Genomic DNA, 25,261 nt, shown 5'->3' with positions numbered 1-25,261 from the left:
TCTTAGTGTGAAACAGAAATTAGCACTTAGGAGCCTCAAACAAGATGACAGTATTGTGGTCTTACCGGCGGACAAAGGTAGGCTAATGGTGGTCCTGGATAAAGAAGCATATCTAAGTAAAGCGTTAGATCTATTGAATGATCAAATAATTTATAAGGTCATTCAAAAAAGTCCATTAATGAATTTGTAACATCAGGTAAATAGAATGGTTCAGAGTTGGCTAAAGTCCCACAAAATTTCCAAACAGCAGTATTGGACATTACACGCTACAGGGAGCCAGATACCGAGATTTCATGGCTTACCAAAAATACACAAAAGTGGGTGTACCACTTAGACCTATAGTTTCATTCATTGGCAGTCCCACATACGCCTTGTCTGGTTTCCTGGCCAAAATACTGTCTCCATTAGTAGAAACTTCCGAATTCAGCGTCAAAGATAGTAAAAATTTTGTGTGCTTCATAAGAAGTCAGCACATAGAAGAAAATGAAACTATGATACCTTTCGATGTGACATCGCTTTTTACGTGAATTCCTATTGACTGTGGGGTACTTTGTGCACACATGGCCTTACAGAATGATACCACCTTGAGTAGTAGAATGCAATTAAACTTAGAAGATATTTGTAAAGGTATAGCACTATGCCTCTCAAGCACCACCATGATTTTTGGTAATATCATGTATAAGCAGGTTAATGGTACAGCCATGGGCTCCCCATTAGTGCAATTATAGCTATGGAGGAGCTCGAGGCTAGAATATTTAATGGTCGAGATCTCCCTATGCGCCCATGGAAGAGATATGTGGATGATACATTCTCAATTATTCAAAAGGGGAGTGAAAATGAAGTGGTGAATTTTTTAAATGGCTTCTCCCCATTCATACAATTTACCTTGGAGGTAGAGGAAGAAGGAATTTTGCTGTTCCTAGATGTATTGGTCTGTAGAGAAGGCCAACAGCTAAAGTCTATAGGAAACCGATAGGCTAGTACTCACACTATAATTCTGCTCAGACCAATCATCATAGGAACAGTGTGGTCAGAGCGTTAATAGACAGGGCAAAATCGCACTGTAGTACCTCCGAGGATAAGAAAGAAGAATATGAACGTGTCATGGCGGATCTTACAAAGTGTGGCTATCCCTAGAGGATTATACAAAAGTATATTGGAGAAAATCAGAGGAGAGGTGAACCCTTCACTCCAATAGCCACTGCATACATTCCCTACTATCCATGCTTAACTGAGCATATAACTAGGGTACTAAGAAATTATCAGACGCGTTGTGTGCAGATTCCAGGCCGGAAGCTGCACACAATTGTGTCACAAGTAAAAGACCCCATTCAAAAAGAGAATGCTAGTGGGGTCATTTATAGTATTAAATGACCGGATTGTGGGGAATGTTATGTAGGGGAAACAAAGTGCCGTCTCAAAGAACGGCTGGGGGAGCACACTAAGGCAATAAGGAATGCAGATTATGGTAAGTCCACCGTGGCCGAGCATTTTTGGGAGAAGCAACACCAGATCTCCCATGATGAAGCTATCATCACTGATCGGGCACATAGGTTCTGGGACCGCAAGTGGCTCGAGAGTTTGCGGATTAGTTCAACAGGGAACATCAATAGAGACAAAGGTTTGCGGATTCATTGCCTCTTTGAGGCTACGGTCCTCAGAAGGGATGAACGATTTCATATGACACGCTCCCGGTCCCAGTACACAGGAGAATAGAACACGTGGTGATGAAACACATGATTTAGACCGTGAACCTGCTGGTACTTAAGATGCACCACAGTACAAGGAAGCTACCACTGAAGAAGAAGGCAGGAGCCTTCGAAAGCTACAGTCGGTTTTATCGCTCTTAACCCTGTATTTTATTCAATGTATATATATATATTTTTTATGTATTTTATCCTTTTTAGTTGTAAAGTTATTTTAATTGTAAATATATAGTAGTAAACACAGTTTTTAAAATTCCAGTTTCCGTGTCTTATTTTAATACGTGGTTGGTGAGAAACATTTAAAATCACAATAGTATACAGAAGAGAGACCATAAATAAATTTATGCATCATAAAAGTCATCTGATGTACAAGTGATGGCAAGGTTATAAGAGATGAGATTCCTAAGTCAGTCACTCTGAGTTTATAACCTTGGACAGCCAAGGTACTATTTATCAAATTTCAATTATGCACACCCATCATTGAAACCTTGATACTATTAATAAAACCTAGGCGCCTCCGTAGCCAGGTGGGAAGGAGCAGCAGTGCGTAGCACATGCTTCTTGATTATGAACGTGTGCTACGCACCACCAAATACAGAGGATGCGGAAAGGTCAGGGAATGACCACCGCATATTCCCGGAGCAATATGGCCTTAGTTGCTAATGCTCCTAAAAAAAAACAAAAAACAAACAATATTAATAAAACCAATTTAAAATGTAGTGCATACAATTTATTTCACTTAGTGAGTCTTATGCCTTTGTGATACCTCTGAGAAACTATGTACTTGTGAGATCAATATATTTTTCATCTTTTTTTGGAATACTCTTCTTATAGAAAGTTATGTTTAACAAATATTTTTGAAAATACCATTTCTGCAACATCACAGGACTTTAGCCCTAGAAATAAAGAAGTATGTCACAGCAGTTCATTTGTTTTCATTAAGCATCTGAACAATAAAGATTTAGCAAATCACAGCTTTATGTTCCCCACAGTTGCATACATGTTTACAGAGGATTCAGGAAAAAAAAGCAAAAAAAAAAAAAGAGCACAACCAATGAAAACATTAACCAGCCAACTGTTGGACTTTTATTATACTTAAAATTTTATTTTCCAACATATGCATAAAACCATTAATAACTAATGATAAATCAAATATATATTTCAGGAATATATAGCAATTGCTCATATAAATTTTGATTATTATTAACTGTTGTTAATATTCTGTTTAATTACAATTTCATTTAAGTTTTATTACAATTTTAGACACTGGTGCAATGAAATTGCACCAGTGTCTAAAATTTCATACTCATCCCTCACTATACGAGCAATCGCTTCATTAGTTTTCAATCATGAGTCATGTATTTACACATCTGTTTTGTTCACTTCATAAGATCTGCACTTACAAGGCTAACACTAGTAATTGCTTGATGTCAAGGCTTACCAGAATGCTCTGTGATGTGTCCATGTCTTTCATTGCATTCACATTATCTTAATATAACGAGCTTAATGGGTCCAAACACATTGCAAGTGATTGTTATTCGTGAAAGTAAGGGCCATTAACTGTAACTCAAAAACTAGATGTACCAGCAACACTTAAAAAAAGTGAACAATCAAAAGACATCTGCACTACCATGAACTTCATCAACTGTACAAACCCCTTACAGTACTTACAAAAGCCTTAAGGAAGTTTCAGAATTGTGGAGTAAAATTGGAACATAATGATGATATAATTGAATAAGGGAAACTGGAGAGATTATTAACCCACTGGATTGACAGCCATAATCAATAAAACATGACTCTCAGCTTTCTCATTGTTCAAGGACTTGAAGATGAAGGCTGGGAAATAAAAAGCAACTGGTATGACGGATCTTCAATCAGGTTTGAGAAATTTAAAAATCATGAAAATTTTCATTGCTATTAGATGAAAAAGTGACTACAGAATATGAAGGCAGTGAAAGGATTTACAAAGTAGTGAAGAATAACTGAAGAAAGAAATGGCAGTATCTTCTGACTGTGTGACAGGTTACTGTTCATTGCATCATACTGTGCCAAACACAACCTTGACAATAATAAGGAATTTGTAATAAATGATAATGCTCATGAGCACTCTGTCAGTGTTGAAGGCTGCAGAAAATATTTGTTTTTTTTTTTTTTTTTTTTTTTTTTGCCTCTCAACAGCACCTCTATTCTGCATCCTATGAATCAGGCAGAGAATGGAAGTGGCCTTGAAAGCAGCTTACTATAGCAACCTCAAGACCTATTACTGCTCATCATCAAGGTATCTTGTCTCAGGATATGATGGTGAAAACAAGCAACTGTTAATCAGTTTGAGCCTGGAACAAAGTGACTAAAAAAAGTGTGTGTGAATAGCACTTGGAGGCAATTCTGGAGGAATGTGTACATAATTTCCAGGGATTCTGATAACACCACTGAAAGAATTCAGCATAAAACTGTTGGCACAATACCTCCTGAACATAACTATGGTCACATTCAGGATGTATCTGTGTGAAATTTGGGAAAATTAATAAACAGACTTCAGTGTGCCCTTCACCTTTCCTCTTTCATTTTTTAATGAAAGAATTTATTGTGTTGTTTTTCAAATCCAAAAAGAAAGGCGAAAAGAATATGATAATATAATTTTCTTTTATACTCTGATACAAACCCAAGACCCCAAAATAGGTTTCTGCTCCACTGTAACTGTTTTTGGGAGCTAATATACTTGTGCCACAATTATTGATAGGTTGTGAACTTTTTATAGAAGCATATGGGCTCAATCACACAATGTACATACAGTAAACCTTGGTTTAACAGGCTATATGGGATAAAACCTATTTGCCAATTTTACATTAAAATTCAAAAGAAATGCATATAGTTCCCATAGTTACTAAAGTGTTATGGAAAAGTACTATTAAATAAAAAAAAGCATTAAAAAATTTTGTAATACTGTATTTTACTACACTTGCCAATGAATGAATAGAGAAGAAGAGCACAAAAGTTTGTACTTACAATTGGAGAAGAAATTTTGCCATATTGCATAGTTGTAACTCTGACTGAAGTTATTCACAGTCTAAAGGGCTTTAAGTACCCTCTTAACAGGGTTAGATGACACCCAACTGACATCTGATGGAGGGCAATGGTAAGAAAAACTGCCTATCTGGCACTCTCTACTGATACAAATCTTGTCAAGAGCATAGGTTAAGATGCTTGCAAGCTTTAGCCAGGTGGGTTTCTGATAATGTCTCCAAATAACTATTTCCAAGGGTTCTTAGGTAATACTAATGAAATTGCATTTCAGAGTTTTTGCTGTTCATTTTAAAGGCTGTCAGCAACTCGGGCATTATTGTGCCATTGTATATTATGTCTATACAAGTGTGGGTATGTTTGCGGGCCAATTTGCGCAATGTATGGACTGAAACACAATATATAACTCATGGGGAAAATCCTACTCCCTCTGCTTGAAATCAACTAACTACATTGCTGATTGCAGAGGCCTTTAGAAATTCCTCAAGAAGTTAATTTCTGTAGAACTCAAACCCAGACCTCTCCAAACAAGTGAAAAACAGCAAAACCATTATACCAGGTGTGTCCAATCCACAGGTCAATGCACCTGTAGCCATAAAGACAGCTCTAAGTGTTTTGCCCTGATACTTTATTGATAAATGAAAGCAAGGCTAGCACTTGCATTAACTATGGGTTAATTTAACTTTATTTAAAATAACTGATGGTAAATGCCACCAGACTAAGGCAGTCACTTAACATACTGGTGAACAGGCCTGGTTCAGTGGACATTATCATTTCTAAAGTCTGTTAAACTGAGGTCTATTAAAACAGTAATCTGAGGTATTTGTATCTGCATACCCCCGGGATCTGAACACTATTTTAAATTTCCATTGTTGTATAGTTTTCAACTCTGTACAGGTTCTAAAACTATACTATAACTGTTTTACTGAAAAAGATATACCAGTGCAATAGAGCTAACAATAGTGTATGCACTTTTTGTAGCAGCATATGGGATCAATGTCAAAAAGCATGAACTGGTATCCAGTTGTTTCATATTTACATATGAAACAATTTGTGAAAAAGCCAGCCAAACTGTAGAAGAAAATTACCCACAAATGGAAAGAGGTTCTGATTTTAAGTGTAAAGTGAATGATACTATTGCTGTTGTTGTTTGGTTTTTAGGAGCATTAGCAACTAAGGCCATATTGCTCCAGGATATGCGGCGGTCATTCCTTAACCTTTCCGCATCCTCCGTATTTGGTGGTGACGGGCTCGAACCCCGGTCTAATCAAGAAGCGTGTGCTACGCACTGCTGCTCCTTCCCACCTGGCTACGGAGGCGCCTTGATACTATTGCATTATCAGGAGTTACAAGATGAAAAACCATATAACCAATCACTCACAATCATGAATTTTAAAGCTCTTTTGACAAAGTTGAATGCTCTAAAACATATCCTCTTTTTTTTTTTTAAATAATGTGACAAAATGATCAGGAATTCATTTACTCTGAACATCAACAGTACAAAGCATGAGAAACTCCTGCTAAAGTATTAGTAGTGGCAAATGATGCAAGGAAGAAAGATTATACAGCATCAGCTAAAAAAGTAATAATAATACAAATAAAAAAAATCTTCCAACATCACCTGTCCATCCCCTCTAATAATCTGTCTAATGCCTTCTTAAATTTATTCAAAGTACTCACTTTCACAGCACTAGATGGAAGTTTGTTCCAACAATCAACTACACTCTCACAAAAAGAAAATTTCCACATCTATCCTGCAACCATCCTTCCTCAATTTAAATTTATGCCCCTTTATGTGCATTGTCTGAGAAAGAGTAAGAATGTCATCAACATTTAGCTTATTAATCCATTCAAGACCTTAAATACCTAAATAATCAGATCTCCTTATAGGTGCCTATATTCCAGACGCTACAATTTGAGACCTAAAGTCTTGCTTGGTAAAAGTACCCTTTTGTTCCTCCCTTACTAATCTCATTGCTCTTCTATGCACCTGTTCCAACAGCTCTCCGTCCTTCCTAAAACGAGGCTTCCAGATCTGTATATAGTACTCATGATAGCGCCTTATACAGCAGAATAATTACCTCCTTATCCATGCTGGAAAAATTCCTGTATATCATTGATAAAATCCCATGAGCTGTTCTAGCACCCCATCTATATTGTTCAGAGAACTTTGTCTCAGTGTACAATTACCCCCAGGTCCTTTTCATTCCCTACTACTTTGGGTGTGGTACTACACAGTCGGTATGTTATTCTGGGATTACTGCTACCTGTCTAATAAAACACACACTTCTAATACAAGTTTAATAAAATAAAATCTAAAATACAAAAAATTCATCTCGTGCTTTGTACCTTTACTATTCAGAATGAATGGGTTCCCAAATACTCTGTCATGTTATTAAAAAAAAGGATAGCATATTTTAGAGCGTTGGATTGTTGAAAGATCTCCAAAATTCATGAAATTGTAAATGATTTTAAGTAAATTCTCAGTTTTAAATAAGTGCAGCACCTCAAAATAAATAGGATAAGCTTTCAAATCAATTTAAAGTATACTCAGATTCAAGGTACACTGGAGCTTACACAGAGTCCTTTAGTCAATAGCAAGATGAAAAAGAAAGCTGTTATACAAACAGGAAATGTTCCATCCCAAGCAAGATAAATTCAACTTTCACTTTAATTAAGCCACAATTCTCTACTTTAGAAATGGGAATCTGTTTGCCTTTAAATAAAGTTTAATTTAAGAATTTAAAATTAAGGTTTTAATAATATTAAAAATTAATTCGAATAAGAGATTAAACAGATTAAATATAAAAAATGTTTTCATTTTCTTAGGATTCTCTGTATTTTTCATTAATACTGCATCAATGTCATACAAATTTTATAATGTTTACATATTCTGTTTTTAATTACTATATAATTAAAAAACAGTAATTAAGGAGCAAAAGGGTAAAGTAACAGGTAAAATAGATAATTTTAATATAACTGCCATAAATAATCAGGGGTGTTAAGTGTTATTATTTTGATAATTAAGTACAATAATAGGACAACATCAGTTTTATTAAACTGATGACTATTAAACTGACAACATCAGATTTTCTATACCTTGGAAATATCTATACCTTGTACATTATTATTTTACATGCAAATAGCTTTTACATATAAAATAATGTCAATTTAATTTCACTATACAAGATTTCATTTACAAGCTTATATTTTAGAAAGAACTGAGCTTGTATAGTGAGGGATGAGTATAATCAGATTTCAGAATAAGACTTTCTTCTGTGCTAAACACATCTAATAATGACTGCCATTGGCACCTTTAATTTTAATGCTTTGACAGACTCAGGAATCAATTTTTTAAAATCAACAGTTCCTATATTTCATTAACAATTTATAGAAAATTGTTATTTATATATTACTGTTTATATATTCATTATATTATTTATATATCTATAACTATTGTATGCCCACTAATCCACTGTTTATGATAATGTAACCTTTCACTTGGGTAGCTGTGAAAAATGAATTGCTGGGTAAAAATGAATAGGAAACAAATCCCACTGTAATGCATGATAAGAACAGACACTGACAATTCACTTTCATATGAGATATTTAAAACTTAAGTATTTATTTTTTAATATTTAAAACTTTTATGTTTCAATATCAACTAAGACAAGTTCCCTTCCAAGTCATCTCAGTGTAGTACTAAAATGAATGCTATGTTGATTTTCTTAGTAGTCACCTAACTTATAATTACTTAATGCATTTGATTAAAGAACATCAACTCTGTGTGTGTGTGCGCACGCAAAAACTAATCCATATTAAATGCTCATGGTGTTCTTCACCAAGGAACAAGGTTACATATACATAATAAGAAGTACATATCAGATAACCAAAAAGTTCAGTGAGCTATATCATTATTCTATACTTTTCATGCTTGAAAAAGTGACAACACTTTTTCAAGTATATCCTTTATATCACAAATATAATATTAAATGGAAGCCTATTCTACTCAACTGATATACATTTATGGGTATAAAAAATTCCTTAGGAGTATTTAGTTTTATCTGTTTTCAAAACAAACTCTTGCAAAACACTTTTTTTTTGTAATGACTACACTTTTAAACTCCATCCATGTACATGTGTACATAAATGTAAACTAGTAAGTGTCATGAAAACTGTTCATACTACCATATCTTTATAATTAAAGACAACTGAACTTATTACATAACAGACTTTCTTTTTCTTTTCTTTTTTTTAATTTAACAGTGACATAAATAGTAAATGGCTTGGCAAATACTGCAGTTACAGTACAACCGGAATAAGATCACTCTTGTTTGTACTAAATGGACATGCCTCTAGTGGCATATAAGGGCATGAAGGGTGATCAAAGTTAATATATATTTAATTAGTGTACATATATCAGTAAACTGGATTGCAATTATCTCTTATGAGTTATATTCAGCAACTTGGCTGTTTTTCAACCACACTATCTAAACTGTGGCATAGGCATTCCCATCTGTGATGGAAGTGGATATGGAGGAAAGGAGCCTTGATAGCCAAAACTTGGTTGTGCAGGTTGAGGTGGAGGCCTTGTGGGCAGGTGCAGAGGTATTCTGTTTGCAGATGCACTAAAATGATTGTGAGTTGACGAACGACTTAATATCTCTGCCATCTTTTCTGATTTTACACGCCTCAAATGAGCTAATTTCCTTTTTTCAAGAAAATGATCCAAAAAGGTTTCAACTGTAGTTTCTCCAGCAAGGAACTTCTCAGCAATGGTCTGTTGAAAATAAAAAGAAAATAGTGCTTTTGAATATTATTAGCTTGCCAAAACAAAAATTTGAAATTTTATTATTATAAGCAGTGCAAAGTACACAATTTAACAGTACTGGAAGTAAAATAAAATGGGACACAAAAGGAGTTGCATTTGTGGGGGTTACTGTAACAAATAAATTTGATACAGTTTGATCAATCAATTTTTTTGGCTGGTGTATCATGAACATATTAGAATTTTTTTTTTTTTCTACTCCAAGAAATAAAATCAAAAGTTTGTAGCATTGCATATTTCAGGCATGTTATTATCAAATAATACACCTCAGTAATATTTTATTTGATAATCAAACCTAAGGAACAAGCTAAAAATGTGGTTTGAACCGACTTTTCCTTTTGAGTACTTAGAACACTTTCATTTTTATATATAGATGTGTGGGGGGGGGGGATATGGGCTAATTGGAATTGGGCTGAAAACTTTCCCTTAAGCCAAACAGAAACACACTGAAAATTTCTTATAAATTCAACCTTTCACTCTGGGTAGTGCCCAGGTTCTAATCATTGAGATCAGAACTGAGACCACAAATCAACGAGGAAGTGTTTGGGAGGTTTAGATCTTTTCAAATGATGAACATCCAAAACATATTTTACATACAGATTTCTGTTGGAGTGCTAGAATTGTAACCAGGCCTAAAACCTTTCCAGTGACAGAAAAGTTGTTATACTCAAACTAACTTTTCCTTCTTGAGTAACAACAAAACATCTAAAATATATTTTCATTTTTTATACAGATTTCTACAAGAATTGGGATACAGAATCTGGAAATGGGCCTAAAACCTTCCCACTGACCACAAAAATGACATTAAAAATTTGGCGGCAATTCAACTTTTACATTTCAAGTCATCCCTAACATACTTTTATTCGAATGGCTTGACAAAACTTTTTAAAAGAACAAAATATGACCAGTTGTTACTGGTGAACAGATGGTCAGACTGACATGACCAAGCTATTAAGTACTTTTATGCAATTGAGAATGCACCTAAAAAGTAATCAGCAGTTCGAATGTCCCACACACACACAGAGAGAGAGAGAGAAAGAGAGAATTATGTAGCCACTACATATTGATGATATAAAAATGTATCATCATATGATTCCAAAACAGGAATAAAGTTTAGTTTTATATACCTTTTTCCTTTTTATGCATAACTTATGAAATTTATGGTTTTAATAAAATTATTGCACATGTAAGAACAGCTCCAGTTTTGTACATACATAGCTATGAACAAAATAAATTTGTTACAAGATTATCTTCAAGACTATTATGGAAAAGTAATACTAATTACCACAAAATAAGTTAATATTACAACAATGGTTATTTTAACATTAACTTGTTTTGTGGTAATTGGTGTTTCTTATTCATAATAGTTTCAAAGACACAACCACTTCTGTCTAATTATAATAAAAAAATTACTTTTGATATCAATGTAACACAGTCTATTACATTTACTTCTGTTTCTTCTTACTCTTTTTTTAAAAATTTTATGTTCTTCTGTTCCATTCTTTTTAGTTCAAATGCTCATGACCACCTCTCACTTTCTCCATTATGTTTTAATTTATTCTGTCATTTGGTTAACATTAATATTTGATTCAAATTTATTTATTTATGTTAAATCTGTTTATTATGATTTGGTTCAATTTTATTTGCATGTTTGTGTTTGGTTTAGATCTGTCAAATGGCTGGGTGACATTGAAATTTACAATTTTTCTTGTTACATTTGCTTACTTTATTTATAGAGAGCACTAGCCATGGAATACATTATGATTTAAACATATTTTGTGTTTGGGTCGCATAGGGACATTCACTGACATTTGGCTAGATAGAAGCCAACAACAGAAATGTGATTTTTTTTAGTTCACTAGTTCTGAAGAGGTGGCACTTGTGAGTTCCGTCTTAAGTTAATTTTATTTATCTGGAAGTGGCACTCATACCTTATAGTGATTGTTGGGGTGTATTTCCTTCAATGGGGGACTGTGCACTTTCACTGCTAACAGTTGCAAGTATATGAGGTGTCTTAGTATTCAGTTACCCAAATACCAATGTGTGATACCAAATACCAGCATCTTGGTATGTGGTATTCACAACTTTTCAAGAATAACCCTAATTGTAGCATTAACTTATTTTGTGGTTTCAAAACAAATTTATTGTTCACAAAATAAGTTTGCTACGAAATACATCAATCTCATATTAAGGAAGCACCACACCATGTTTATTTTGTTTTAGTTAGTTGTTGGCGCATCGGCTTCTGTGGCCATAATGCACCTCCCAAGGTTTTTGCAGTACTGTGATCCAAGCCTGAGGTGGGATTCGCACCCACGACCTTTGGGTTGCCAGGAAGGCACTTTACCCACCAGGGTAGCCCGGTCGGCACCACACCATGAGTTGCTTCTGTTTTGCACCACACACTTTAAACAAAAAAAAAAAAAAAAAAAAACACTCAAAGTTGGTTGATTTGGTTTTTAATGGCACATTGGCAGCTGTAGCCATAATGTGCCAAATCAAAAATAAAACTATTACAAAAATATTGGTCAGCCTAAAAACAGACTACTATGTCAAAAAGGTAAATATGATACTATGGTTAAAGGTTATATAAAAGGTATAAAATATAAACAAATCTTTGTGTATAAATTGATCGAGTGTAAAAAGTTAAAAACGTCAGACGTTGTCTCTGTCACCTAAAATCTGACTGAGTGTAAATGGTTCAGCCAGATTATTAAAAGTTCTAAAAAATGATTGTCTAAAGACAGGGCATTCGATAAAAATGTGAGAAACAGTTAAAATAATGTTACGTCTCACACATAGGTGGGCCATCTGCCCTCAGCAAAAAGGAGTGTGTTAGATGGCTATGACCTATGTGGAGCCGAGCAAGAACAACTTCCTCTTTTCGGACCCTGCATAGACCAGACTGCCATTGCATGATTACAGGCTTAATATGATGTAATTTATTTGCAGCCTGTCCATGCCAAGAGTCTTGCCTTTGGGAATATAGTTTAGAGCATATTATTTGCCTGTAGTCTGTAAAGGGGACTGACAGGCAATGATTATCCAGGGAAATGGCTGATTTAGCAGCAGCATCAGCTAATTCATTTCTCCGGATCCCAGTATGGCTTGGGATCCACCAGAAGTGAATGTCAAATTCTGATTCAACGACAGAACAAAGCATCTGCCGGATCCAGGACAGGACTGGATGAAAGTTGTACCTCATTGATACTAGAGCCTGTAACACACTCAATGAATCACAGTAAATCATGTACCTTTGGTAATCACTATTTATAATGAACTCAAGGGCTATTTCAATTGCATGCAACTCTGCAGTATAAATGCTAGTTTCTTGTGGGATCTTAAATGATAATGTCTCGTGAGGAAATACGACAGCAGATCCCACATAAGATTCCGACTTTGAGCCATCTGTATAGACTGGCAGAAAGTCAGAGTATTGCTCCCTATGTGATGTGAAGAGTTGTTGGTAGACGGACGGTGGCGTACTAGCCTTCTCCATGATCTTAAGGGAGAAGTCACAAGTTGGCAGATGTGCATACCAGGGTGGTTGTTGTTGTTATTTGGTTTTTAGGAGCATTAGCAACTACGGCCATATTGCTCCGGGATATGCGGTGGTCATTCCCTGACCTTTCTGCATCCTCCGTATTTGGTGGTGACGGGCTCGAACCCCAGTCTAATCAAGAAGCGTGTGCTGCACACTGGTGCTCCTTCCCACCTGGCTATGGAGGCGCCCTACCAAGGTGGAAGGCGCTGCCTTGGTGACTGGGCAATGTTGTCTACCGTCATGTTTAGTTCACTTAACAGCCCTTGGATCCGAATACCAAAGGGTCTGGAATTGGTGAAAGAAATAAAAGAGGTGCAAGACTTGTGGAATTTGCAGAATCTCAAGGACTGTCAGTAATGAACACTTTTTTCAAGAAAAGGGTGAACAGAAAGTGGACACGGAAGAGTCCAAATGGATTAACACCTAATGAAATCGATTTCATCCTCACTAACAGAAGATATATTGTAAATGATGTTACCGTCCTGAATAAGGTAAATGTTGGAAGTGATCACAGAATGGTAAGATGTACACTTGATATAGATGTAGGAAAGAAAAGGAAAAAACTGACTTGAGTAAATAATACAAAGGTGTTTGAGATAACAGAGGAGAAAAAGCAGTATGTACTGGAACTTAAGAACAAGTTTGAGCGTCTGCGAACTGCTCAGGACCAAGATATCGACGAGGAATATTACAACTTTCTGAAAGTGATAAAGCCCAAGAAACCTATAGGGAAAAAGAAATCCAAAGAAGAAACAATTAGTCAAGAAACACTTGCCATGATGAACTGAAGACGACAAATGAAGGGCAAGAAAAACACTGACAGGGAGAAAATTGAATATACTGAGTTATGCAAAACCATTAGAAAGAGACTCAAAGAGGACATAAGAAGATTTAACACAAGAAAAGTAGAACAAGCATTAAGGGAAAACAAAGGATTTAAATCAGCAGTAATACAGAAAGACAAATGATACTGAAACTGAAGAATAGTGATGGTGTACTTATAAACAGCAGAGAAGGCATAATTCAAATAGCAGAAGACTACTATAGAGAATTATACAAGGAGCGAGGGAATGATACCAGCAGTGGGGAAGATGGATTGCAAAGTAGCAACACATACGACATACCCGATATTCTTCCTGATGACGTAGAACATGCATAGAAGAAAATGAAGAATCGGAAAGCCCCGGGGGAAGATGAAGTTACTGTAGAGTTGTTAAAATTGGGAGGAAGAGACATAACACAAAAACTGGCAAGGCTCTTCGCAAAGTGCATTAGAAAAGGTGTGACGCCTAAGCAGTGGAATAATGCAATCATAGTTTTGCTGTATAAGAAAGGAGATAAATCAGAAATTGGACCAATTAGCTTGTCATCCCACATCTACAAGTTGGCTTTAGGACAGGATTCTCAACTATGGATCACTTTCATGTAATATCACAGCTAATGGAGAAAGCAAATGAATATAAAACACCATTATGCCTGGCATTTGTGGATTATGAAAAGGCATTTGACTCTATACAGCATAGGGCAATGTTTCGGGCACTGGAAAGACAAGGCATACATACCCCATATATTATGATTTTGAAGAAAATATGAGAATGCTACCTCCTTTATTAGACTAGACAAAGACAGTAGGAAATTTAAAATCGAGAAAGGAGTTCGACAAGGAGACACAATATCTCCGAAGCTGTTTACTGCTGCCCTTGAGGAAGCTTTCAGAAGATTAGACTGGTCGCAGAAAGGAGTCAATGTGAACGGAGAGTACCTAAACCATCTACGATTTGCAGATGACATTGTGGTCATAAGCCACGATCCCAAAGTTTGTTTGTTATTTGGTTTTTAGGAGCATTAGCAACTAAGGCCATATTGCTCCGGGAAATGCGGTGGTCATTCCTTGACCTTTCCGCATCCTCCGTATTTGGTGGTGACAGGCTCGAACCCCGGTCTAATCAAGAAGCGTGTGCTACGCACTGCTGCTCCTTCCCACCTGGCTACGGAAGCGCTGACGATCCCAAAGAATTATAGGAAAATCTTAATCAGTTATGCACAGTTAGTAAGGATTTTGGATTAAAGATGAATATGGCTAAAACAAAGGTAACGATGAACAAGTATGCCACAGAAAGGGAAATAATGATTGAAGGAGCAGTAATTGAAAAGGTGGAGTCATATACTTATCTGAGACAAGTTATTAGCTGTAATAATGATAAATGGCTGCAAGTCAAGAGAATAAATTTTGGATGGATAGCATTCAGGAAATATAGTCACATACTGAAGAGCAATATCCCAGTTTGTCTGAAATGTAAAATAATGAATCAATGTATACTCCCCACCATGACTTATGGAAGTGAAACTTGGGCACTCACTAAAAGAATGGAAGAGAAGCTGAGAACTACACAGCGAAGAATGGAACGAATTATACTGGGAATCAGACTGTTAGATAAGAAGAGAAACACATGGATTAGGCAGCAAACTCAAGTAAAGGACATTCTTATCAAAACTAAAGAACTAAAATGGTCTTGGGCAGGATGGACTAAGAAAATAACAGAATGGTACCCAAGAGGAGCTAGAAGAAAACCTGGAAGACAAAGGCGGAGATGGATAGATGAAATTCATGAGTTTTTGGGTAGTAAATGGATGGCCAGTGCTCAAAACAGAAGGAACTGGAAAGTTGCTGGAGAGGCCTTCATCCTGCAGTGGATTGAAAATGGCTGATGATGATCAAAAGGTCTGTTGGCAGTCCGACGGGCGTTATAGAGATTTTCCCAACGTGGCTCAAAAACGATGCCCACGTGGGATGATCAGGCAGGGTTTTCAATTTAAAGGTGTAATGTAAAGACAACTGCTTTCATTGAAGAGATAGGGATGGTTCATTTGCTTCAATGTAAAAGCTTTGGACTGGAGATGTGCGAAATACTCCTGTGGCTGTCCGAATGGCCTGATGGTGGACTGGTTCTAACCACCGAAGTACGCTATCTCTAGCAGATCCATATACCTGGGACCCATATCGAGTTTAGAACGGACAAGGGCTCGATAGAGACGAAGAAGGGTAGACTGATCTGTGCCCCATGAAGTTGACGAAAGGGCACGAAGGACGTTAAGCCCTTCAACACACCTTGTCCTAAGCTGACGAATATGTTGAAGAAAAGTCAGCTTTTTGTCGAAAATAAGTCCAAGGAATTTGACTTCTGCTACAACTGGGATGTTGTTTTGTCCAAGCCTTAAATCTGGTTCAGGATGAAGATTACGTTTGCGACAGAAGTGTACACAAACGGTCTTCTGTGATGAAAATCTGAACCCATTAGCCGATGACTAAGATGTAAGGTGATCAATGGTTTTCTGCAGTTGCCTTTCAATGACTCTCATATTGCATGAATGACAAAATATAGTAAAATTGTCTACACAGAGGGCATTGTTTACCGTGGGCAGAAGTTGTTCTGTAATAGAGTTTATTTTGATTGCAAAAAGTGTGACACTTAGAACGGACTCTTGTAGGACTCTCCTCCTGACAAAACTCTCTCGAGAGAATGGATCCTAAATGAACTTGAAAATGGCGATTCGAAAGGAAGTTTTTAATAAAGAGAGGGAGGTTATCCCTAAGACCAAAGTTGTAGAGGTCTTGTAATATTCCAAATGGTCAGGCTGTGTTGTACGCTTTTTCAATATCAAAGAAAACTGCTACCAGATGCTCGGATTTAATAAAAGTGTCACGAATGTATGTTTCAAGTCGGATTAAATGATCCAAAGTGGTTCTGTCTCTTCAGAAGCCGCACTGTGTCCTGGAAAGCAGATTTGTTTCCAAATATCACACAAGATGGGCATTAACCATTCTTTCCAGGACCCTGCACAAACAGCTTGTCAGAGCAATAGGATGATAGTTACTTGGATTTCTAGGATCCTTTCCTGGTTTTGGGAAGGCAAAATGATTGCTTTCCGCCAGCAATCTGGAAATTGTTTATTAAGGAAAATTCTATTAAATAAAATTAATAGGTGATTTTTAGAATGTGGTGACAGATGTTTTATCATTTCGTAGTGGATGTCATCAGGCCCCACAATACTTACAGGAGTAAGAAAGAGTGCTGCATTTAACTCTTCCTGTGTAAAGGGCCTGTTATATGGTTCAAGCCCTTTTGAAGAGAAGTTTAATGGATGTTTTTCTTTGAGGGCCAAAAAAATTTGGGGGGAATGACGTTACTGCAGATATTTTGGCAAATGTTTCCCCTAAAGTATTTACAACTGCAGTTCGGTCTGCAATTGGACATCCACTGTGCTCAAGGATCACCGAAGGACATGGTGGGTAATTTCCCTTTATTTTTCCGGATGTTGTCCCAGACTACTTTTGAGCTGGCAGTCTGGGTTATGGATGATGTAAAACGGAACCAAGATTTCCTTTGGCTCTGACGTTGGATATAACGTGCTTTTGCACATGCACGTTTAAATGATATTAGAGATTATCAGTCGTGGGATATTGGCGGAATATCTCCCAGGCTTTGTTTTGTGCCTTTTTTGCTGTTGTGCACGCTGAATTCCACCAAGGTTTAGGAAATAGTGGAAATTGGCTGGATGTTTTTGGGATTGCAGTTGCAGCTGCTTGGGCAATACTTTCTGTGACGTATGCGACTGCATCATTGATATGTTCCCGACTGACTGTAGCGATGTCAAGATTTGCCAGATGTTGAAAGGCATTCCAGTCAGCCTGATCAGTCTTCCACCGTGGTACACTAAATGGCTGACACGATCTACCACCAGTTAGGGTGGTTATCATGGGGAAGTGATCACTTCCATATGGGTTTTCTTCCACCTCCCAAATAAGTGAAGGAAGGAGAGAAGGGGAGCAGATAGAAAGATCAATGGCAGAGAATGTACGGGTAGGCATGTGGAAGAAGGTGTTTGTTCCCACATTTAGGAGGGAGAGGTCATTGTCAGTGAGCATATGCTCTATGACTCATCCCCTTCCATTGATGTTAGCACTACCCCAGAGAGTGTTATGTCCATTAAAATCCCCAAGAAGTAATAAAGGGGGAGGCAATTGCATGACAAGATCATCAAGGTCTTCCTGGAGGATGTCAATACCAGGCAGTAAATAAAGAGAGCAAAGGGTTAATAAAAACCCCACTTTAAGGCAAATTGCTACAGCCTCTACGTTGGTTGTAAGTTGCAAAGGCTGAAAGGGAATCTGGTTGCTCATGAGGATTGCAACTCCTCCATGAGCAGGTCTGTCCTTATGAATGATCGTAATGTTACACATGGTGGGGTCATCATTTGCCTTTAAATAGGTTTCCTGTACACAAAAGCATGCTGGCTTGTACTTTTGCAGAAGTGCCTTGATGTCATTAATATTTCACCAGAATCCACGACAGTTCCACTGTAGGATTTTAGCCATTATTTTGGCTTGGTGGGTCTATCAGGTGGCTTCCAAGGTGCTGAGGGCTTACTTTTATCAGTCTTGAATTTTTCTTTTTTGGGGAAGAATGGGCGCTGTCCTGTATCCATTTCTTCCTCCGTAAAGAGTTCCAAGACTGAATTGTCATGTACCACCTTGGTTTCGACATCCATTTTTTCTTGTCCTGACACGGGCTGTTGATTTTTTTGTAATGTTACTTTAGTGCTCGCTTTTGATAGTGCTGGAGTACTGGGAGGTACCGATATTGGAGTGGCAGCTGACTGAGATTTCTCTGCTGGTTTTTCTGAACTTAATAGATAGTGGGTGATGGGTGTGAATGACTCTTTCGGTGGTACAGTCATATCCATTTGGGTGCCAATCGAGCATTTATTGGATACCTTTTCGGCATATGTTGCTTTACCGCTAGTTAGGGTGGTTATCTTACTGGTTTAACTGCTTTCCTGGCCTCTTGGTATGAGATGTTAAGTTCTACCTTCAGTTGTATTTCCTTTTCTTCCTTCCACCGCTGGCAAGCTCTTGAATATGCAGGGTGTTCTCCGTTGCAGTTAATACATGCAGCTTTCGTGGCTGAACATCAGTTATTTCGTGGTCCTTTGCACCATATTGAGTGCATGCAAGAGAACCACGGCAGGCCATTTGCGAGTGTCCATATTTTTGACACTTGAAGCATCTTAAAGGGTTTGGTGCGTATGGCCTTACTTTAACAATTCAGGTACCCAGCTTTAATCTCATTAGGTAATATTGGTATATTAAATGTAAGGATCAGGTTTCTAGTAGGTACTAAATTCCCATCCCTACGTATGAATATTCTCGTGGCAGCTGTCACTCCTCATGTCTTAAGTTCAGAATAGATTTCTTCCTCTGACACTTCCATAAGATCCCACTCCGAGATCACGCCACGAGAAGAATTTAATGTCTTATGAGGGGTGACTATAATCGGAATTCCCCTGATTAAGGTGGCTCGAAGAAGCTGTTCTGAGTGCTTTTCGTTTTTTGTTTCTATTAAGATATCGCCGGAGCGTAGCCGTTTGACTGATTTTAGCGAACCTGCCATCCCTTCCAGCCCCTTCTGAATAAAGAAAGGCAACATCTTTCCAATGGATCTTTCAGATGTTGAATGGATAACCAAAAAGCGTGGGATTGGTCCTGATTTTTCTTCCTTTCTTGGCCGTTCGGCTGCATTTGTTGTATTCTCTTCATCTGTATTTTGATCTGGTAGGGACCATGTTGAGGTTCCAGGAGAAAAGTTTGGAGTTTCAGGGTTCATAAGTGTTTTGGAATGGTTCAGTGCCCGGCTCCCCACCCACCCACCACGGAGTCCAAATGGGAAGTCCACTACCCGGCATGCAAAAAATGCGCTCAGGAGTGGAACGCCAGGGCTACCCAGACACTATACCCGCATCTCTGCTAGCTGGAGTCCTGTCTCTCGAAACTTGAGAGAAGGGGCATATGGCATCGACACAGTTGACCCTTGCAGGCAAACCTACTAGCCGATTGATCGTGGCTGAGCCATCCAGGACCACCCATCTTGTCGAAGCAGGGGCCAAAGTGGTGTATTGAAGCTGGGCCCCTCAACCACCAGGATCCCCCTTTCCGAATTTCTACGGGTTGCAGCGCACAGCAAACACGCCGGATTCCACTGATGTTAGCCTGGAACCTAGGCTGTGGGCGTTGGATCCCAGTGATGCTAATCTGGAAGCCCAGCAAAATCACTGGGAGGTCCCCTCACCACATACGGGTGCCCACATCAAGGGGTTCCACAAAGTAAGAAGTATATTGCTATTTATTTAAAATGCATGACATTATCCATACCACAGTTATGCATTAATTGTTACCTCATTGTTTGCTAAGTAAGCACAATGAGTGAACAAACTGGTGACCCAGTGAAGAGAAATATCCATAATATATACTGGAAAGGACACAAGCTTTGAAAACTAATGTAAATTTCAGGCAAAAGCCTCATGCCACAAGAATTACAGGCCATTAAAAAACAGGTTAATGCATATTGCAATCTTGAAGAAACTAATGTTCAAATATTGCACAAATTGTACATTTCATTAGGCCATGATTCGTAGGCCTAATGAAATGTACAATAGGCCATGATTGGTAGGAGAATTTCCCCCTTGAGCCACTGCACTCCTGCTACTGCATTCCCATTGCTTTGCTACTCTAGCGTGGGGCATGATTTCCATCTAAATACAATTTAATTGATTAACAATGAAAATTAATTAAATTAATCAATTTAATTGATTAATCAACAATATTACACTAAGCTAATAGATCCCAAAATGCAATGATATGTATTACACTATCAAGTTCAAATTAAGTTATGCTATACTATTATGTTCGCAGTTTTAAATTAATTATACCCTTACTAAAAGTAAAATATCTTAGCTAAAAGAAAATATCCTACACAATGAATGTATTTCATAGAAAACTGTTTTCTATGAAATACATTCATTGAAAAAATAAAATATTATTATATGTCAGTCCTCGTATAAGCACGATAGTTGTATTCCTAGAAACCCTGGTGCAATGCGAAATCATGCAATATAAACAACAAGCCCTATGGGGAAAATAGGGTTAGGTGCCGACCACCCAAGATTGAACATACATTTGTAACCAAAACATTACCAAACACAATAAATAATTGTAATAAAATATTGCTAATGCTTTTGCTTCTATTGTAAGCAAATTTGTTCTTTGTTTGATTTTCTATACAAACAGATGACAGTTGTTCCATCTCTTCCAATTCTTTATGTCTTGATCTAATAGATTTTAATTACACTTTGAGTTGTTCCTGCTATGCAAGTTGTTTTTATTTTCTTTGCATTCTTTCTAATTCTCAGCTATGCCTCATTTAGGCCTGTAGCACGTGCAATATCACATGGTCTTTCACTTCGCTCAAAGCATTTCACAATTTTATATTTTTTCTCCATCAACAGAGGCGGCCTGGCCATAAGCCTTACCGGGGAAACCCCGGTAGGCTAGAGGCCAGTGTGATTTTGGCCATAAACACTAGTATGAGGCCACTACAAATTTTCCTGGGTAAGAATTTTTGACTCAGTCCACCTCTGTTTATCGATATTGCTTTTCTTTTTCTCTCTGAATCTGTAGTGTCTTCACCAGGATGCTTCCTTTTCACACCTTTTTTTTTTTTTTAAGTATATTACTCATTTTTAAGGAATAAAGAACAATTACAAAATGAGGAGGCAAGCTTGATACACATAAACAAAGCTGCGTGCGTGTAGCAACTGAAAAGACAACAATGTAAAGGCAGAGACACACTATTAACACCTCACTAGCTCACATTTTACTAAAGCACATTTCTGGGGTTAGTACCATAAAACAATAAAAACAATTTCCAGTTGCGTTTCTGCTAGTGGAATCTGTTATAAACTGGTAGTTATTTTTGGTTATTTGGTTTTTTTTTTTAGGAACATTAGCAACTAAGGCCATATTGCTCCGGGATATGCGGTGGTCATTCCCTGACCTTTCCACATCCTCCGTATTTGGTGGTCACGGGCTCGAGCCCCGGTCTAATCAAGAAGCATGTGCTCAGCACTGCTGCTCCTGCCCACCTGGCTACGGAGGTGCCATAAACTGGTAGTAAACTCAATCTAATTGCATTTGCGATAACACCGATGGCTGGAATTGTGTGGGTTTTTATGTTATTATGGTGAAATGTGTTTCCCCTTCACTGATATAAAAAACAAATACATTTTCAGAATCTTCTCTTCATTCCTATGTTGCGTTCAGTTGGGGTGATTCCGTGTTCGACTGCCATTTCTTGTAAACACAAAGGCAAATCGTGCATAAGCGAATTCAGTTCGTGTTATATATGATGTTTCCCTATTTATAAATCGTGTATGATCGAATTCATGTAGTGTAAACATGTGTTATATGAGGACTGACTGTATATGTAAAATAAATTATATAATATAAAATAATATATCATTTATGAAAAAGTAAAATATCTTAGCTAAAAGAAAAGAAAATATCCTCCACAATGAATGTATTTCATAGAAAACTTTATTTGCATATATCTACATATAAAACTGAGGCTACTGCCCAAATTCATTCATGTATGTGTGAATATGCATGAAATGAATTTGGGCATACAATCCCACTAATGTCATGGGGCACCTCTCTGACTGTGTGGGGGGGGAGCTATGCAATATGCTTTAATAGATATATTTTGGTCTATAAAAGTGATCAATGTTTGATCAGAATTCATTTCAAACATGAATGCCAAACAATGAGCACACAGAGAGAGAGAGATAACAGAGTTCAGAGGGGTGGGGGAATTTAAGTTGGACGAGGTGGGGAAATTCTTTATGTGCCAGTGTCAGGAATTAAATATTCCCAGCTGAAGAAATGGAAGTCCAGAGAGGATACTGAGATGCCAGGTAGGCATGAAATATAGATGGAAAGTGATGTGACATATCTTGAGACAGCTGATTACCTCATCCTACCATCAGATCCTAGAGAATTTGAGTTTGGAATGGTAAGCAGCCACAAGAAAACCTATAAGTGCTTCCATAACATGCAGATAGTTGCAACATGAATTTTCATGGAAGACCTGCAGCCAACAAGCTCGTCATAATAGAAACAAATGCACACTATTGACTGGCATAGTGAAAGCCACACCACTAAACCTTGAATGTGGAACGTTTAGTCATATGGCATATTCTTCCGCTTTTATGATGCACACATTTGGGTATGTAGTATGCCTGGAGAATGCTTACTACCCGAGTGTGTTATTCTAACTATGAAGTTGGGAGGAGGTCTTGTGTCTCGGACTGCTTCTTAATTATTGATTAGCTAACACTGTTTAAAGTGCACAGAACCATCAATGCTACATTCTACATTGCTGTTTTGTTGAATTCTCTGTGTTCTACACAGTGGCAATTATGTGGAAGCAGCCCTTACACTTTCCGATGCAATGTCTCAAAGCAATGATTGTGAATGCATTGTTTGAACAGAATAACATGGTATATTGCTATGGCCAGAAAAAAAGCCTCAAATTGATCTTATTGAACATCTTTGGGATTGAAATGAAATGCAGAATTAAGGCAAGAAACAGGATTCATTCAGAGATTACTCCTCTTGAAGAAATGTTTTACAAACTGCTGATGTGAAGTTCATGACTGTCAAGGCATATGTAGCAGCGGCACAAAGGACTGAGATAGGTCCTTCATTGACGGAAGAACATTTTAGGTTTTGATAATATTTCAGATATTTTTTTTTCGTCTACAGAAAAAAAAATGTTAAAAAAGTTGCACAGAAGAGAAGCAGCGTTCTGAAATACACCTTGAAAAATGCTATTGACAAGAGATTTCTTAGTATCAAGACTGTTTCAAGATTAAATAATTTTATGGTAGAAGAATCAGACAACATAAAGTAGGATGTCTCTGGTATAGCAGTTGACTATTTGCTGATAATGTCAATACAAAAATCAGAACCAAAGTAGAATGTCAGTAAAAAGGATAGACAGACACTGCAGCAAATAGCTTTAGCAATGACCAGAAAATACAGCTGCCATTTCATTTGTGTTTGAAGCAACTTTTCCTGACATTTTAAAATCATCTCTGGATGTGCATGATAACCCTAAAGTACTCAGTTAATATTGTTGTGATAACGTTTACAAACATTAATATTAGTTTATAAAACACATGGAAAACAATTTTAACATCAGTAGATGTCAATATATAACTTACATATAACTACACTACTGTATTACATATAACTTTATCAGTGAGGTAATTTTCCTTGGTGATTTTAATGTTCCCAACTCCAGCTGGCTTCTGTTTTTCTGGTCACACGAAGCCAGCTGGCCTTGCGTGGCCACAAAATGCTAGGCTTTTGCAATTACTAATGACTTACCTACAATCATACCACACAACCTCTTGATCTTTTTCTTATGAGCATCCCTTCTCAACGTGTTGTTTGGCTTTACAAAAATGCAAAATGAGATGATCTGCAAGACTTCTATTATTCATTTCCTTGGCTGGATTACTGTTTTAAATCTCCTGATATCAATGTTTGCTCAGATCATGTCAGTGAAATTATTCTGTGGGGATGAAATCCTTTATTCCACACTCTACCTTAAAACCTTGTCCTTTATCTAAACCTTGGTTTTCCAATAAATGCACTAAGACAGTTCAAGTTAAGAATGTTGCATATCACAATTAGCTTGTGTCCAAATCTCCAGGTTCTCTGCCTACAAAACTCACAAGAATTGTAAACCAGTATTAATCAGTCCAAACTATATTTTTAACAGGCAAGAATAGAAAACTTGCTTGTTGTCCAAATGGTAGCTGAGCATTCTGGTCTCTAGCCAAAGCTATTGGCCACAACTTCTGCCCATCTCTATTCCCACATCTGCTAAAACCCAATGGTTCTACTGCCACCTCAACTAAAGATAAAGCCAATCTGCTAGCATCCTACTTTTCTTCTAACTCTTGTATCAATGATCTTGTTAAACTATCTCCTATCATCCAATGTCTCCTGTGGTCTTCTCGAAAGGATGTCAGAAGAATTTTGAAGTCATGGTACCAAGAAAGCACCAGGTCCCAATGGTATTTCTCCACTTGTTCTCAAAACCTGTGCTCCTGAGTAGAAATTTTGAGAACAACTTATATTCTCCTATTCTGTGTCACATTTTACTTTTTACGTGACAAATCTGTCCATTCCAATTATTGTCCCACTGCACTTCTAATTTTTCTAATGTAATGGAGAAATCGACTAACCACCAACTCCTA

The 25,261-nt window shown here is 37.2% G+C and overlaps 1 protein-coding gene across 7 annotated transcripts in view; it reads right to left on the bottom strand.

Moving 5' to 3' along the window:
• Window positions 1-8,386: 8,386 nt before the first annotated feature.
• The window catches only part of LOC150086003 (vacuolar protein sorting-associated protein 37B-like), a 198,650-nt gene continuing 181,775 nt past the window's right edge, over window positions 8,387-25,261 (bottom strand). For all 7 annotated transcript variants that reach the window (XM_090374320.1, XM_090374322.1, XM_090374321.1 and 4 more), the window contains one exon: window positions 8,387-9,507. In XM_090374320.1, the coding sequence (XP_090230446.1) occupies window positions 9,214-9,507 (294 nt within the window). In that variant the 3' untranslated portion in view covers window positions 8,387-9,213. The remainder of the gene's footprint in view (window positions 9,508-25,261) is intronic.

This window comes from Mastigoproctus giganteus, chromosome 5, assembly GCF_048544385.1.
Source record: "Mastigoproctus giganteus isolate SK-2022 chromosome 5, ASM4854438v1, whole genome shotgun sequence".
NCBI lineage: Eukaryota > Metazoa > Arthropoda > Arachnida > Uropygi > Thelyphonidae > Mastigoproctus > Mastigoproctus giganteus.
The sequence above is the reverse complement of the archived record's forward strand: the minus strand, read 5'-3'. Positions and strand labels throughout refer to the sequence as shown.